The sequence below is a fragment of the Misgurnus anguillicaudatus genome, chromosome 13 (genome assembly GCF_027580225.2).
Source record: "Misgurnus anguillicaudatus chromosome 13, ASM2758022v2, whole genome shotgun sequence".
Classification (NCBI taxonomy): Eukaryota; Metazoa; Chordata; class Actinopteri; order Cypriniformes; family Cobitidae; genus Misgurnus; species Misgurnus anguillicaudatus.
Window position 1 is genome coordinate 2,709,626 of NC_073349.2, and position 17,775 is coordinate 2,727,400.

Here is a 17,775-nt window from a genome sequence, read left to right on the forward strand (position 1 = left end):
TACATTTACTACATCTGGTACATAAATAGATTTTTTAAATACATTTCAATCATATTTTAGTTCACATTAATGGTGTCTTAAAGGCTGCTTATACATTGCATGTTTGAAGTAACACATTTTTTTCCACATGTTGGAACAGATCGGATATGACAAAAAAACCCAGAAAAAATCAGATATGAATTGGATACATGCATTCGCATCCACAATGTAAATGAAGAGACTGGATATTTCCGTCTCAAGAAGTGCCGTACGTTATTGATAAAGTGACGTTGGTCAATGACGTCAACTCAGGTGGACACTACACGTGATCACATGACTTGCAGCGAAATGGGTGACGACAGCTTAGTGGAGTAATGCTGAAGTTTTATGTTTTGTTACAGAAGTAAAGGGGGTGAATTTATTCTCTTAAATATATCTTGTATTTAAACATTGTATAATAATTTTTGTCTAATGCATATTGCAACGTTTTACTTCCTTGGTGGTTTAAGCTGTTCCCAGTCAGTACGTCTACCTTGAATTGTTTTGCCAAGTGTTCAGTTGGTGAAAATGTTGATATCGGATATGAGTTGCTTTTAAAAGATGATGTAAGCTGGTCGTAGGGGTGTGCCATATCATACCGTTCACGATAACACCGGTATAATTTTTTACATGATAAAAATGTCATATAATGATATCAATGATATAGCGACGCGATGACGTATGCCATAACACCTGAAAGCAAGAGTAGCAAGGGGGAGATACTAGCAGCGGGTGATGTGCGGCCAAAAAGTAAACTAATGACTCAGCCGAGCATCACTGCCTAAATTACTTTAGTTACTGTTAAACTGAAGTGTTAAGGAGTTGTGTTATATAGGGAAAACACTGTACCACTGTGATGACAGTAACTTACTTAACTGACTGAATTTAAATCCAAAAAATGTTCACAAATGTTAACATTCTAGTTGTACTGAACCCCGTTTACTTAATATTTAATTAGACAGATCTATCTTTTCTATTCATTTTCCATTAAATGATGTGATCTGATGAGTTTAAAGCTCCGTTTTACCCTGTTTGTTTCTTCATCAGCATCGTCCGCTACTGTGTCCTAAAGTACACCCTATTTTCTACAACATACAGACCATAGATACAGACAGATGTCTTGCTGATTTCTTCTGTGTTTATATGAAAATCTGATTTATTCAGTTGTGTTTTATTTTAACTGGATTAACATTTATCTCACGACCCCAAATGTGCCATGATTAATGTTAATGTTATTTATTTGATGTTTATGCGAACAAAAGTGCACGTACATGTAAATAATTTTAAATTCAGTGAATTTAAAAATCAGTGAAATAAAACAAAGTGAAAATTACTGAAAATGTGTGGTAGTGTCATAGTGATGAGTTTTTTTTTACCAATTCATCTCTAGTTTGTACTTTGTTTACATTACGTCGCTGTCGGGCGGAAACCTCGTATGTCCAAATTTTGTCAATTTCATATTTTTTCACAAATCGATGCTATTGGTCAGTCCCCACGTGGGTCTGTTACTTTTAAAATTTATTAACCAATCTAAAGTCCTGAAAAAGCTTGAGCGCAAACCTCTTAACTCATTAAGATTGGACATTTCAACTGTCTGAGAAACCTCGTAACTTCACCTCTTCTTCACTCCGCGGGAGAGCTTCGCTGCATATTTCTCTTCAAGATTGAAAATCGCAACGAAATCCTCGTCGAGCAACACGTCCACTGAGGTAAATGTCCTCAAAACACTGGTTATTTATGTTTCAGTTATATGAATTATATAATAACAGTTTTTATATTATGTATGACAGTTTTATTTCGAAATGGTAGTGCTAAAGTCTAATGTATCGTTTCTGAGGCTGCTAGATTTTTCTTTACGCTATTCACGTTTCTGAAGTCAATTTAAAGCACAAATTGCCTGCTGTTGACTTAGTTAGCCACTATGCATCGGTTTTGTCATCATGTTTGGTGAGATATCTAACATGATTTTCGTGGGGCTTAAACAAATCTTGACCCCGCTAGTTCAGCCATTGCAGTCATGAATCATTATGCAAGCTAACTGTTTTTTTTGCTCGCTATTATACGTAAACATGCCTTATATAACGTAGGGAAATGATCGTTTGTCCTTTATAATTTTTTTTTTTGCAGCAACCTTGCTTGTGTCCTTAAAGGAACTCTGTCAGTTACAACAACAATGGAACGATGAACTTGAAAATCAACCATTCTGATGACTGGCGTCCCCATCTGAGTCACCAACTTTGAAACTCCACCACAGACAACAACACAGTCACAAACTCACAAACACAAATACACACAGTAATGGGCTTAATAAAGTCTGTGTTAATCTATGATATCAGTTATTGATGTATTTTAAATATTTATGTATTACTAGGCTTATCATACATGTGCACTGAAGTTTTAAAATGTATCTAATATAACACTTGAATTAAATTGAATGTTTTGGATACCACCATTAAATTATTTTGTGCATGTAAAACACAAGTAAAAGTTTTTATTTATTGGAGAAAAAAGGGCTGTTTAATTAATATAATAAGTCTGTTTGTTAGACACTAACAAGGGAAAAAGTTAGGTTTGAGTACATTTATTAAAACTCGATAGCTCTAATGCTTCTGTGCAGAAGGAAGCCTGTGAGCCACGAAGGTAAGTATGCGAGCAATATAAGGCATAATAAAAACTTTAACGATACAATGTTTAACAACTTAAAAAATATGGCGTTTTTTAATTTCCTGAAAAATAATGCTTTTGGAGATACGCAGATTCCTCCCGACAGCGACGATTTGACTCATTCTGTGTGATTGTGTCCTTACTACTGAACTTTAATGCTGTTTTTGCCTCCTTATGACAATGGATTTAAACTTCGAATTAGGTAGTCTGTCATCAAGGGAACCAGACATTGTGTCTCTCATGGCACAATGTTGACTGCCCGCTGACCTGCTGGTCTTTGGATTGGCTCCAGTCCCTACCAGGCCTTTTATATCCGGTGCTCTGGGCGGAGTCACGGTATGGACATTTCATTAGTACTTCTTTTGCCAAGTTGGCTTATTACATAGAGAATCAGAGTGATTGGTCTCCCAAGGTCGAACCCCTAGTGTCACTTCATCCACAAAATGTCTCGTTCTCTCCCTCATGGAACGAAGGTTACATACATAACCAAGACATTTGTATAGTGTGAGTGTGCCCTAAGCCTCACTCCCAAGAAGAAATGCCCTTTAGCCTCCTTGCCCGAATACCATTCTGGACCAATCACAGGTTTGAATCCCGCTACAGCTGGGTTCGAGTAGGCATGGTTATAAAGGGACAGCTTGACTGACAGTATACAAGATGGTGCCGAACATGTTTACCTTCTTAATAATAGAAGTCAAAAACACATGAACTCTGTTTTAAAATGCACCTACGTACTTGAGTATCTCCAGCTTACAGTGTGAATCCTCCAACAGATCAGAGAGCAGCTTTATTCCTGAATCTCCTGGGTGATTGTAGCTAAGATCCAACTCTCTCATGTGTGATGGATTTGATCTTAAAGCTAAAGCAAGAGCACTGCAACCTTCCTCTGTTACCATACAGCCAGATAACCTGCAAAAACACAGACAGCATTATATAAAACACTCTGAAACAAAACAGAGAGGAATTTTGTAATATGGTTTTGTGCAATATAGATCTTATTTATTTTAATATTCATGCAGATGACAAAGTAATCCACAGTACATTCAAGTTATACATTTGATCAGTATGTGTGCTTACTGGGGACCAAACCAAATACGTTTTGCGCTTCTAACGCAATGCTCTACCAATTAAGCTACAGAAACAGTACTGACAAAACCACCAACTTAAATCTTAGGAGACTTCATAGATTCACAGGAGATTCAGTAAAACACAGAAAAAGGCAGAGAAGTAAATGTCCTGAAATACCTCAGTATCTCCAGTTGACATTTTGGGCTCGTCAGTCCTTCAGAGATGAGCTTCACTCCTGAATCCCACAGGTCATTGTTACTCAAGTCCAGTTCTTTCAGAGAAGAGTTTGAGGATTTTAGGGCTGAAGCCAAGCCTTCACAGGAATGATAAGTGAGATTACAGCTGGACAATCTAAACAGAAGAATATAACATTGAAAATGACCACATAACTCTTATTTATTCACTTATGTTTGTTACAACCAAATTTGTTTCAACTTAACCTGAGAAACCCCCTACACAATGTACACTGATGAGCCAAAACATTATGACCACCACCTGCCCAATATGCTGCTGGTCTTCTGTGTGCTACCAAAACAGTGCCAATGTGCCAAGGTATGGATCCTACAAGACCACTTAAGGCAGGGGTGTCCAATCCGGCCCGCATGATGATTTATACAGTTTTATTAAATATTAAATACATATTTTAAAAACCCTTTCAGGCGGGTGACTAGTTCGTTTTTTAATATGAGAGACTTGCGGAAAGCAGCAAAACGCGGAACATAGACTAAACACGGTGCCCAAAAATCTTGCCGTTTTATTGTTACCGCTCCGCTAAAGATCCACTGATTCCGGCTATCCACTTTGTGTTTTCCCGCCCGCTCCGCAGCATCTCTGTGTCCACTCTCTGCCTGGAGAGCGAAGACGACAGTTTCCGAAGTTCGTTGCATTAACAGGTAGATTAATTACATTATATCAGTTGTTAAACCGCAGACTTAGTAATTTGTAAGTTTGTTTATGTATTTCTTCCGGTAATGATTTGCTGTCGGTGTTCTAAAAGTGCTAACAACTTAGCAAGCAAACAACAACAACAACAAAACATCCACATTCTAGGTATTAACGTTACAATGCTTGTCTTATCAATTTAATGTTCCCGATCAGATCTAAGTTAATATAAACACTAAATTTGCTGTTGTTGGCACACTCTGAGTAAAAAAATACAAAAAACACCAATGCCTTCACAAAATAACGACAGAGAACGGAAAGAGAGGCTGCTAAAGGCAGTTCAACATTGCAAACATGGATTCAAAGCTCCATCAAGCCAACAGGTAAATCATATTGAATGGTTAGCAGACTTTAATTCTTGTTATTATATTTCCCATTATAATCACTTAAGTTGATGCTAGTAATATAACACATCATATTTATAATACTTCATTAAAACCATAATAATAGTACCACCCCCCAAAGTGCCCTTTTTGCTTTTGGGCCACTGCCCCATCTAGCATTTTCATTTTCTAAATGACTGTTCTCATTACAAAGAAAAGTGAATGGTTTATAAAAAAATTTGGCATTAAGGCAAAAGAAGTTAAATTAAAGCTTTTCAACCTAAGGCCAGTGGGTTTTGTACAGATGTAAATTTGTGTGTATAATATGTACAAAATGAGTGTGACTTATGAAATGTAGTTTTCACAGAGCTGTGTGTTTCTCTGGTTTTCTTGCTAAACAAACTAATGAATTGGTTTGTTTAGTTAATTTTAAGACAATTACCAGCACACTAAGGTTTAAAAAAATTATCCGGCCCTCACTTTGTGGCGTTATTTACCATCCGGCCCTCAGCCTAAAATGAGTTTGACACCCCTGCCTTAAGGTGCCCTGTGGTATCTGTCACCACAATGTTTGCAACAGATCATTCAAATCCTGTATATGCTGTAGTTTGAATTTGTTAATCCAGCACATCATTCAAATCCTGTATATGCTGTAGTTTGAATTTGTTAATCCAGCACATCCTACAGATGTGAAGAAATCTGATTATTTGTTAATTACATGATTGCCCAGACCTTAATATGTGGCATTGTTAGAAGATGATCAACAATATTTACTTCACCTGTGACTGCTCATAATGTTTTGACTCATATTCAGTACTGTAAGTAAGCGCAGGGATGCCATATGATCAAGCATATCATTCCATTGTTTTTTGTTCGTCTATGACCATTAAGAAGTGGCTCATGCCAAGAGTCCAGCATTTTTAACTAGGGATTCAAATTTCCTTTGATCTATTGAAATATATTTACTTAAAAATAGACTCTAAGTTTTAGAAACGTTCTTAGCCAACCATTTATAACATGTGTGTAATTCAAACTAGTTTACTGCATACAGTATATCGCCCAGCACTACTTTTTGTTTGGCTTTTATTACAACCAAATTGCTCAAATTGAGTTGGTATTTTCTTATTAGTCTGAAACCTTGTTCCTTTTACCTAATCTCATCTTTGGCTACTTTTTATTGAACTACCTCAGAATCTCCAGTTTACAGTTTGGATTGTTCAGTCCATCAAAGAGCAGCTTCAGTCTATAAAGAACAAAGTACAAAAACTACATTGCATCATCACAATCATTGCATTCCAAAACAAACAGAGTCAGGAACAACACACACATCTCTAATTAGTGTAGAAACAGTATTTACTTTTTATTCAGGTTCTAGACCGTCAAGAGCTTATCCGCCATATTTTAAAAGAGTGGTAGATTCTGATTTACATATACATTATATTGTGTCAGTGCCTACATATTTTGTGATGAAAACTCCCAAACCTCAGAATTCCCATCTGATAGGGTCGATTGTGGACTCTGGAATCCTTAAGGTTATTATAACTCAGGTCCAGCTCTCTCAGGGGGGAGTTGAATGACTCTAGAGCTGCAGCCAAACTTTCACAGCATTCATCAGTGAGACTACAGCTTTCAAATCTACAGTGTAAAAGACAAAAGTTCAGATGCAAAATCCTCTGACATGTTTTTTTTTGTAAATGAACATTTGTGGCTCTTATGTTTTGGTTCAATGATAATATATAAACAAAATGCCTTGTTTTTTTTTTTTTACAAATGTCACTTGGTGCATTTAGCCTTAAGCGCATGCAAAAATCTCCATTTCTAAAAAAAAGTCTCAAGTCACTCTTCACTTTGCAAAAAAATGCAATGTGCAGTTTAACAGATTTTGCAGACAAATCGGTGTCTTAGAAACAAAACAATATCATAATCTGAAGGTGGAATTGCAATTTTCAATACTCACAGAGCTTTTCTGCAGTTAATCACAGCTGGTACAAGTCTTCTTATTCCCTCTTGTGTTGTGTTGTATTTTTTTAAGTCCAGCTCATCTAGCACTTCCTCAGACATTTGAATCATGTAGGCTATTGCTGAACAGTGAGCAGCAGAGAGTGTCTGTGATGGCAAAAACTCTTGAATCTGTCTGTGCAGAGACTGAACCTTCATTTCAAGCAGACAGAGAAGCAGATTGATGGATCTTTTGGGTAACAGACAATAATCATCATTGATTTTGTCTTTAATGTAATTTGTGGTTTTTTTTATTGTCTCCAAACTCTCCTCTGTGTGTGGCAGTAAATCCTGTAAGAGTCTCTGATTGGATTCCAGTGAGGTGCCCAGCAGGAATCGCAGGAAAAGATCCAGATGTCCGCTTCTACTTCCAAGGTTTCTATAAACTGCTGATGTTAGTAACTCAAACAGAGAGCTGTCCTCAGACTTATATCTGACATAATTACATCCAAGAAACAAGTGCAGTGATTGTTTGTTCTTAGTTAAATGGGAATAAAACACATAGAAAGCAGCCAGAAACTCCTGAAAGCTGAGATGTATGAAGCAGTAAATTTTCCTCTGATGAATCACAGATTCCTCCTTAAAGATCTCAGTACAGATCCCAGAATACACTGAGGCGTCAGTAATGTCTATCCCACAATCTCTCAGCTCCTCCTCATAAAACATCACATTACCCTTCATCAGCTGTTTGAAAGCCAGTTCAGACAGTTTGACAATCATTTCTCTGTTAGACTGCAAGAGTTTCTGTGGATCTCTCTCATCATACTTCTCATTCTTTATATTCATCTGAATCAGCAGGAAGTGGATGTACATTTCAGTCAGAGTTTTGGGGATTTCTGTTTTGTGATCTTGTTTTAGGATGTTTTGAAGCACAGTGGATGAGATCCAGCAGAAGACTGGTATGTGACACATGATGTGGAGACTTCTTGTTTTTTTAATGTGTGAGATGATTCTGCTGGCTTGATGTTCATCGCTGATTCTCTTCCTGAAATATTCCTCCTTCTGAGGATCATTGAATCCCTGGATTTCTGTCAGACGATTGATGTATTTAGATGGGATCTGATTAGCTGCTGCTGGTCTGGAGGTGATCCAGATGTGAGCAGAGGGAAGCAGATCTCCTTTGATCAGGTTTGACATCAACATAGCCACTGATGAAACACAAGTCACATCAGAAATCTCACTGTCTGAAAACATCAGTGTTATTCTGCTTTCATCCAGACCATCAAAGATGAACACAACTTTACACTCATCATAAACCTTTGAGTCCAGATCTTGAAGTTCAGGATGAAAGTCAAGCAGAAGTTTGTGAAGACTGTACTGATCATCTTGAATCAAGTTCAGCTCTCGAAATGGAAGCACAAACATGAAGTCTATATCTTGATTGTTTTTTCCTTCAGCCCAATCCAGAATGAACTTCTGCACAGAGACGGTTTTTCCAATCCCAGCGATGCCTTTAGTAAGAACGCTCTTTATATTAGTCATCTTTTTTCTCTTCTCAGTTTTATCTTTTGGTTCAGGTAAAGGTTTAAAGATGTCATTGCAGTTGATTCTTGTGTCTTGTAATTGTTGTGTTATGGGTGTTCTCTCCATCTTTATGATGTACAGCTGTGTGTAAATTCTGTTCAGGAGGGTTTTGTTCTTCTGTAGTTTGATTCCCTCAAATAAGCTCTCATATTTGTTCTTTAAGATGGATTTGTGAGTATGTTTGAGTCTCTGTTGTCTGAAGAAGGTCTCCATTAAAGCAGTGCATGTCAGATGGGATTTCACAGAGTTGCTGGAATAATCTTTCTCCTCTCTGTTCAGACAGCAACAAGTTAAGCAAACACAAAAAATACATTTAAAGTACAATTTTAATTTAAGTAATTTAATAACATGAGATGCCCCAAATATAATTCAAATATATTAGACTAACCTACAGTACAATGTAGTGATTCAGGAAAGAAAGATTATTTAAACACTACTCCATACAGGGAAATACATTTAATTAATTGGAATTAACTTTACAGATCTGTAGTATCTGATCAGCTTTAATAATGATCCACTTGTTGTACTCGTCCAGTGAATGCTCATGTTATATTAACTCCAAGGAATGTTAGCTTCCTGAGAATGTAAAAAAAAAGTTCCTCTGCTTTAAAGTACTTTAAAGCCGGTAACACACTCAGGCAGTTTAAGTGAATTTGTTTGTAAGCAATTGAAATGGAAGCATTCAAGGTAAATACAAACATGGTTTATTAAACTAACATACAAAAAACATAACATCTAAAGATGGCTGCTTGACTTGGAGTGTGTGAAGCAGGTCCAGGGGTTCTCTGATATAAATTGGCTACTAACCATTGATACTCTGCATTTTTGATCGGTCTGTGAAATAACCAAACAACAAAGCTCCTTCCTTAATTAAGTAAATTTAAGGCAACTACACTGAGAATACCTAAGACCACGATAGCAAACAATGGAGCACGCCGCGGATATTACACTTAAGAATATCTGGGATGCAATCATTCAGATTAAAACTGACATCTATGCACATATTGATGCAAAAATTGCACCAATACAAGTAAGCATTGAAAAAATACAAGGCTCCATGTCAACAATAAGTGACCAGATAAATATGCTTGAACAAAGAGTGAGCTCCAACGAGGACAATGTCGAAGATCTCAACAAACGCGTGAAGTTACTTGAAAAGGAAAACATTTACCTCAGAGCTAAAGTTGACGATGCTGAAAACAGGAGCCGTGCTTGTAATCTCCGGTTCATAAATATTCCTGAAAAGTCGAAAGGCAGGGACACCATTGCATTTATGAACCAGTTTATCCCACAGCTTCTGGGTAAGGAAAGTTTTCCGACTTCGGCTTCTATTGAGAGGGCGCATCGTACTCCAACTTTCATGCCTGGGAATAAAACTGACAGACCCCGGCCGATTCTGGTGAAGTTTCTCAGCTTCCAGGATAAGGCTCACATCCTACGTCTGGCTAAAGAAAAAAAGGAACTGCTTTTCCAGGGATCGCGAGTCCATATTTTCCCGGATTTTAGCGCTGATCTGACAAAGAGACACAGCGAGTTCGATGCTGTTAAAAAGAAATTCCGGGAAAAGGGGATCAAGTATTCAATGATGTATCCATGTACTTTGCGGGTACTTGAGGATGGAAAAGCCAGAAGCTTTCGCTGTCCAGACGACACGGAGAATTATATTTGTCGGGACGAGTCTCTTTTATCTACGGAGTAGTGAGTACTATGAAAGGTCAATGTGGCCTTATCCATTAGGATGCGATACTGAACTTGTTTGGAGACTGAACACTGTAAATACTTGCTTCCATTAGAAAATAAGCCATTATTTCTATTTTTTCCTTTATTGATACCTAGATCTGCTGAAACGTTTAAGATTACAAAATATGTCTCACGCAAGTCTTGTCTTTGTCTTTGTATGTTTATGTCAGAATGTATGTCTACGTTTGTTTTGTGTGTGTATGTCTCTCTAGGTTGCCCTGCTCTCCATCGCCTAACTCTTATCCCAGTGAAATCCCACCTTTTAAGAATATATTAAATTAGATAAACCTTTTACTAGTTCTATTATATTAAAAATAATTCATTTAAATATAAGGAGTTTACCCTCGGAAATGAATCTTCTACGGGCCTGGGTCACTCTCTATAAACCAAATATCATAACAATTTCTACAACTTGGTTACACTCTAATATTGCAGATACTGAAATAATAATTGAAGGATTTACAGTATATAGAGCTGACAGAGGTACTAGAGGAGGTGGGGTAGCGATCTATGTGGACATGAGCCTCAGTTCCAACCGTATTGTATCTTCAATTGAGCCAATTAATTTTGAAAGTATTTTTGTTAAAATAACATTTTATGCCAATAAGTCATTAATTGTGGGTAGTATTTATAGGCCTCCCTCTGCTCCAATTGACTCATTGTCAAATATCCTAAGTACAATTGGCTCATTAGAGAAAAGCAATACTAAAGAATTAATAATTTTAGGTGACTTCAATAGGAATTGGCTTGACCATTCATCTACTAAGGACAAAAATTTAATTAAAAGTGTAAATCTATCACAGCTAATTAATGAGCCTACCAGGGTTAATGGCCAATCATCATCACTTTTGGATTGGATTTTGGTCACCAATCCAGAACGAATAATTACTTCGGGGGTAATGTCGGATTGTATGAGTGACCATTCCATTGTATACTGTGTATGGAAAATTAGAGTACCAAAATTACTGCCTAAATTTATAAAATTTAGGCAATGTAAAAGATTTAATTTAAACCACTTTAGAAATGACTTGCTCAATATACATTGGGATCGTATGTCATTAATTCCTTCAATTGAAGATGCCTGGGAATTTTTTTATTCTGAAGTAATGAATGTGATTGATAAACATGCTCCATATAAAATTCAAAGGGTTAAGGGAAGGACTCTGCCATGGTTGAGCTCTGATTTACTGAGCCAGTATAAACTAAGAGATAAAGCATGGGATAAATATCATAACAGTAAACACCCTGATGACTGGGAGATCTATAGGCGCTTACGTAATGACTGCAAAACTAGGACTAGAAATGCTCAATCCAATTATTATAAAAATAGCCTGTCCCAAGAAACCAATCACCCACGGCAATTTTGGAAAAAGCTAAATGCAGTTCTTAATCGCAACAACAAAAATCTGATTAAACAGATTTGTTTAAATGATGATTTTGTCTCTAAACCAGAATAAATATCTCATATTTTTAATGAACATTTCTTAAATATTAGTCAGTCCCGACCAACCCCGTATTGGAATGCAACTTACCAAAATGAAACACTGTCACATTCTTTTTGTTGTAATATGACTTCACCACAGGAAGTGCTTGAAGTTATACGTAGGTTGAGTGCTGGGCCTGACGGCATTGAAGCAAAATGTATAAAATATGCTGATTACATTCTTATGTATCCCTTGGCAGAGCTCTTTAACTTGTCTCTTATAACCAATTCACTGCCATCTATATGGAAATGTGCCAGAGTAACACCAGTGTTTAAAGGGGGGGATTCTACAGACATTAACAATTATAGACCTATCTCAATTATATGTGCTGTTCAAAAGATATTTGAAAAACTAATCTTTAATCAACTATCATCATATGTCAACAATAATAATATTTTATCTCCCTGTCAATCAGGGTTTAGACATAACTACTCCACAACAACAGCTTTACTTAATCTCACCAATGATATCTATACAGGTTTTGATAAGCAAGAGTCTACTGGGGCAATTTTTATAGATTTTACCAAAGCCTTTGACACTGTTGACCACTACCTTTTGTTGGACAAGCTTTATTCAGTTGGTGCCTCCAGAGAAAGTACTACTCTGGTTCAATTCATATCTACATTGTCGAAAACAATTTGTTATGGTACAGGGTAAATCTTCAGAGACTAACATAATTACGAAAGGTGTTCCATAAGGCTCATCTCTGGGGCCCTTACTATTTTCAATTTACATAAATGATATGTCTAAAATAATAGAAAAATGTAAAATCCATCTATATGCTGATGACACCGTTATCTATAGCTCAAACAAAAATGTATATAATATACAAGAGTCACTTCAGTTTGATTTTAATCAAATACAATCTTGGCTCACTCAGCATAATCTTATTTTAAATAATAAAAAATCTTTCAGTATGCTTTTTTCAAAGTGCCTGGGTCTAAATCTGCAGAGCATGACCATATACTTATCAGATGGAAAACAACTTGAAAGTACAAACTCTTTTAAATATCTGGGGGTGTGGGTTGACCCAGAACTTACATTTAAACCACACATTGATTATATAACTAAAAAAAAGTCCATGCATGTATTGGTCAGCTCTACAGATCAATCAATAGCTTTACACAATTGATTAGGAAAAGAATAGTACAACAACTTATTCTGCCAATAATTGATTATGGGGATGTAATTTACCAAAATGCAACAGAGTTTGCTCTTAAACCTATAACTATATTAACTAACTCACTATGCAGATTTGTTTTAAAATGTCATTACAATACTCATCACTGCTTAATGTATAACTCTCTTAATTGGCTGCAGCCGAAAGAAAGGAGAGTATTCCATTGGTTAATTTTAATCTTTAAGTGCATTTATAATGATTTTCCTTATTATCTGAAACAATACCTGGTACCATTTAGATCATCACATGCTCTTAGAAATTTAACATCTCCTTTCTTTCAAGTTCCTTCAGTTAAAAGAGAAACTGGAAAGAAGGCCTTTTGCTTTAAGGCTGCGTCTGTCAGGAATAGCACAGATGAACCCAATAGCGTACGATGAAGGGGTTAACAAAGGATTTTAATAATAAACAAGACGGGGGGAGGAAGATGGCGTCGTAGAGCGAACACGCGTTTTGGCGAGCTCCCGTGACATTTGTTCAAATATTCGTTTCAATACATATTTTCACTCAGTGAAGTCATTCTACTTGATTGGAGGGTTAATGTGCCATGTCTTTAGATCAGTATTTTTTAAAAGGATCTGACAAAATGCCCAGAGCCAAGAAGATTCCGGCGAAAAGTTCTACTATCAGCGGCGCCGAGCAGGACGTCAATATGGACGAAGCGAGCACGAGCAGTCGTGAGGAGGAAAGTTCCAACTCCGACTTTGCTCAAGCTTTGGACAAATTAACTGAAAACATAACTAAGGTAATTGATGACAAAGTCAATACTGTCCTATCCGCGATAAAGGATCAGACGGTTCAGTTCCAGACCTTGGTCGAACGAGTGGGCGAGGCGGAGGAGCGGATCGCAGGTGTGGAAAATTCGACCGAATCCTTGCAAGCGTCTGTGGCTGATCTTCAAAAAAAATTGAGCGAAATGACAGAACATAGCGACGACCTGGAGAATCGCGGGCGCAGGTGTAATCTGCGCCTAATCGGACTACCAGAGGGAACTGAAGGCAATGATCCGGTGCGTTTCTTTGAAAAGTGGCTGCCCGATTATTTGAAGATTACAACAAAAGCAGGGAGAATCAAGCTTGATCGTGCTCATCGCTCTTTGGTATCTTTGCAAGGACCCGCGCAACGACCCAGACCTGTCATCATAAAGTTTCATAACTTTACGGATAAGCAGCGAGTGTTGGACGCAGCTCGTCATGTTGGCACGGATCCCATGAGAGGCGCCAACGCAGGTCCGAGGATTTCATTCTTCAACGATTATTCTGCGATGGTGATAAAGAAACGTAAAGCTTTCAACGATGTCAAAAAACGATTGCAGAAGATGAAGATCGAATATGCACTGCTGTATCCTGCAACTCTGAGGCTGACCATTAACGGAACAATGAAGCGTTTCGCTACACCAGAGGATGCCACTACCTTCCTTGACAGCCTGGGCTGAAATGGTAAACTTTCGCGAGGGCTTGTGCGGTACATGAACAAAATAGTTCACTGAGTGAAGTTGTTCACCATGTTGCTGGGAGCTTGGTGAGGTTTGTGTTTACCCTATGTTAAAGGATGTGAGTGGTGTTTGGAGGGGTAGGCAGTTGCCTACAGAAGAAAAGAGTAAGAATAGTTCTTCCTGCATGTTTGGCAGGTTTGTTCCCTTAAATAGTTTGTGTCTTTTTTCTGGTATTTTGTTTTGTTTTTGTTTAAAGCTCAGATTTCTGAAAGTTACACTTACAAGAATATATTTTATGTTTATCTATATTAGGGCTCCACTGACTGTCTGTACAGCTTTTAATGTCTAGAGTGCTCAGAATTTGTACTTGGAATATTCGAGGTATCCATAATCCTGTAAAACGAAGAAAGATACTTACTTTTTTGAAAAAAGGAAATATAGAAATTGCTCTTTTACAAGAGACTCATTTAAGTGATGTGGAACATTTAAAGTTACAACAGGGTGTTTTTGGGCAGATATACTTTTCATCTTTTACATCTAGAAGTAGAGGGGTTGCTATTCTCATTAAACGTAATTTACCATTCAAAGTTCTAAACTGTATTAAAGATAGGAACGGTCGTTATGTTATTATTGAAGGTTTGTGGCAAGGTAAAACTATTCTTATACTAAATATGTATTATCCCCCAGCTCACCCATCTGAATTTGTTACTAAAGTGTTTTTGGACATGATTGCCAGGCCAGCAGATTTAATTGTTGTCAGGGGGGATTTTAATTGTGTTATGAACCCTCTTGTAGATAGGTACCCACATAGCTCGGCATCTCTAACCGCTCAGGCGAGATCTCTTCAGAATATTTGTAATGATCTTGGTTTTGTAGATGTCTGGAGAACTCTTCATCCTGCTGATAAGGAATATATTTTTTTTTCTACTTCCTATCATTATCAGTCAAGATTAGATTCCTTTTTCATGCCTAAAACAGATTTGCATTTAGTCCTATCTTGTAATATAGATAGTATTTTACTATCAGATCATGCTAGTGTCACTATGGAGCTTCAACTTGGGAACACTGTGGATTATTCTATACAGTGGAGACTTAATATTGCAACTCTTAGGGACAGTGCATTTTCGGTTTACTTTTCTTCTGAATTTAAATCTTTTCTATCTATTAATTCTTTATCCACAGATAACCCATCTTTATTATGGGAAACCTGTAAAGTTTATGCAAGAGGACTAATTATTTCTTATACTTCTTCCAAAAAACGTCAAAGAATGGCAAATTAAAGGGCCTTGGAATCTCAGTTATTGGTTAAAGAAAAAATGTATAACAGCTCTCCTTCAGCAGAATTGTTGAAAGAATTACAAGCAATTAGAGCAGCTTTGGACTGTCTTCTCACTGTAGATGCAGAGAAGAAAATACGATACTCAAGACAAACATTTTATGAGCACGGAGACAAGCCCGGGAAATTTCTAGCATATATTGCTAAACAACGTGCAGCATCTCAGTACATTGATACAATTGTTGATTCAGGAGATAATATTTTCCATGATAATAAGAACATTTATAATTCATTTAGGGATTTTTATATAAATCTATATTCTTCTGAGAAAACAGATGATTATCTTAAAAAAAATGGAAGACTTTTTTTCTGAGATTAATCTTAAAACAATCTCATTTACACAAAAAGAAGTCCTTAATGGCCCTATTACTACACAGGAGGTTATTAATGCTATTAATGCTCTAAAGAATGGTAAATCACCAGGGCCAGATGGGTTTTGCGGAGAGTTCTTTAAGGAGTTTCAAGAATTACTGGTGGACCCATTGCTTAATATGTTTAATTATTAATTTGTGGTTAAAGAATTGCCAAAGACTCTTGGAGAAGCTTATATCTCGCTCATATTAAAGAAAGGTAAAAGTCCTGACACATGTTCTTCTTACAGGCCAATTGCATTACTGAATGTTGACCGGAAATTGCTTTCAAAAATATTAGCAATGCGCCTTGAAAAAATTTTGCCTACAATAATTGGAACTGACCAAACAGGATTTATACAGGGTAGAAACTCATCTGATAATGTTAGACGCCTTTTAAATATTATTTACACCTTTAAGATGAAGTCCATAGATGGGTTAGTACTGTCTTTGGATGCAGAGAAGGCGTTTGATCGGATTGAATGGTCCTATCTTTTTTTTGTTTTGGATAAATTTGGTCTAGGTGAAAATTTTGTGCAGTGGATCAGAGTGCTGTATACAGACCCATGTTCTGCTGTATTGACAAATGGCTTAAGATCAGACTATTTTCATATGAATAGAGGCACCAGACAGGGTTGCCCCCTATCGCCGCTTTTATTTGCGATGGCTATAGAGCCTCTGGCTGAAGCTATCAGATTAGCAATATCTATTTTAGGTTTACAGATAGGACATATACATCATAAGATTGCACTATATGCTGATGATGTATTGCTTTTTTATCTGAGCCTGAAAAGTCAGTTCCTGCACTAATTGAGTTGATTAGCTGGTTAAGTACGTTCTCCGGTTATAAAGTTAATTTGACCAAATCTGAAGCTATGCCTTTAGGTACTCTTATTTCTAAGCCTAATATAGTGCCCTGTTTTCCTTTTAAGTGGTCACCTCTAGGTTTTGTTTATTTGGGCATTTTTATCTCTACATCTTTGAAACAGATGTACGAATCTAATTTTGTTCCTTTATTTGAGAAAATACGGCAGGATTTAGAACGTTGGAATTCCTTGCCAGTATCTTTACTAGGTTGTATAGCACTTGTAAAGATGATTGTGTTACCCAAACTGTTATACCCTATTCGTATGGTTCCTATACTGTTTTCAAATAGGACATTAAAAGACCTAAATAGCTGGATGACTTCTTTTATATGGAGTAAACGTAAACCTAGATTAAAATTATCAGTTCTTTATCTACCAAGTTCTATGGGGGGGCTAGATTTTCCAAATATTAAGATGTACCAGTTAAGTTCCCATTTGAGATACATTGCAGAGTGGGTTAGGAATGACTCTTCCTCTACTTGGTTAGATATTGAATCCTCCTTTTCACATTTTCCTTTAAGAGCTCTTCTTTTTGTTAAAAACTTTCAAAACATAAAAGAGATATATAATAACCCAATTATAGTTAATACTCTGAAAGCATGGAGATCGGTCTGTAGCCTTGAAGGTACATCTAAATTGACTTCTTTCTTCACCCCAATATTAAACAATCCGGATTTTACCCCAGGAATTTTGGATGATGGTTTTAAACGTTGGTATAATTTGGGACTTACTAGGCTTGGGGATATGTTCTTAGATAATAAATTGATGTCATTTGTGGACTTAACTCAAAAATACCAGCTGTTTAAACATGATTTTTTTCGATTCCTCCAATTGAGACATTATATTACTA

The 17,775-nt window shown here is 36.7% G+C and overlaps 1 protein-coding gene across 1 annotated transcript in view; it reads right to left on the reverse strand.

The window, feature by feature from the left end:
• LOC129431383 (NACHT, LRR and PYD domains-containing protein 12-like) overlaps positions 1 to 17,775 on the reverse strand; it is a 62,489-nt gene that overhangs the window by 17,429 nt on the left and 27,285 nt on the right. Inside the window, exons 3-7 of the mRNA XM_073874828.1 lie at positions 6,973 to 8,808; positions 6,498 to 6,650; positions 6,202 to 6,258; positions 3,928 to 4,101; positions 3,418 to 3,591 (exon numbers count right to left, since the gene is read on the reverse strand). Coding sequence (XP_073730929.1) covers positions 3,418 to 3,591; positions 3,928 to 4,101; positions 6,202 to 6,258; positions 6,498 to 6,650; positions 6,973 to 8,808 — 2,394 coding nt within the window. The remainder of the gene's footprint in view (positions 1 to 3,417; positions 3,592 to 3,927; positions 4,102 to 6,201; positions 6,259 to 6,497; positions 6,651 to 6,972; positions 8,809 to 17,775) is intronic.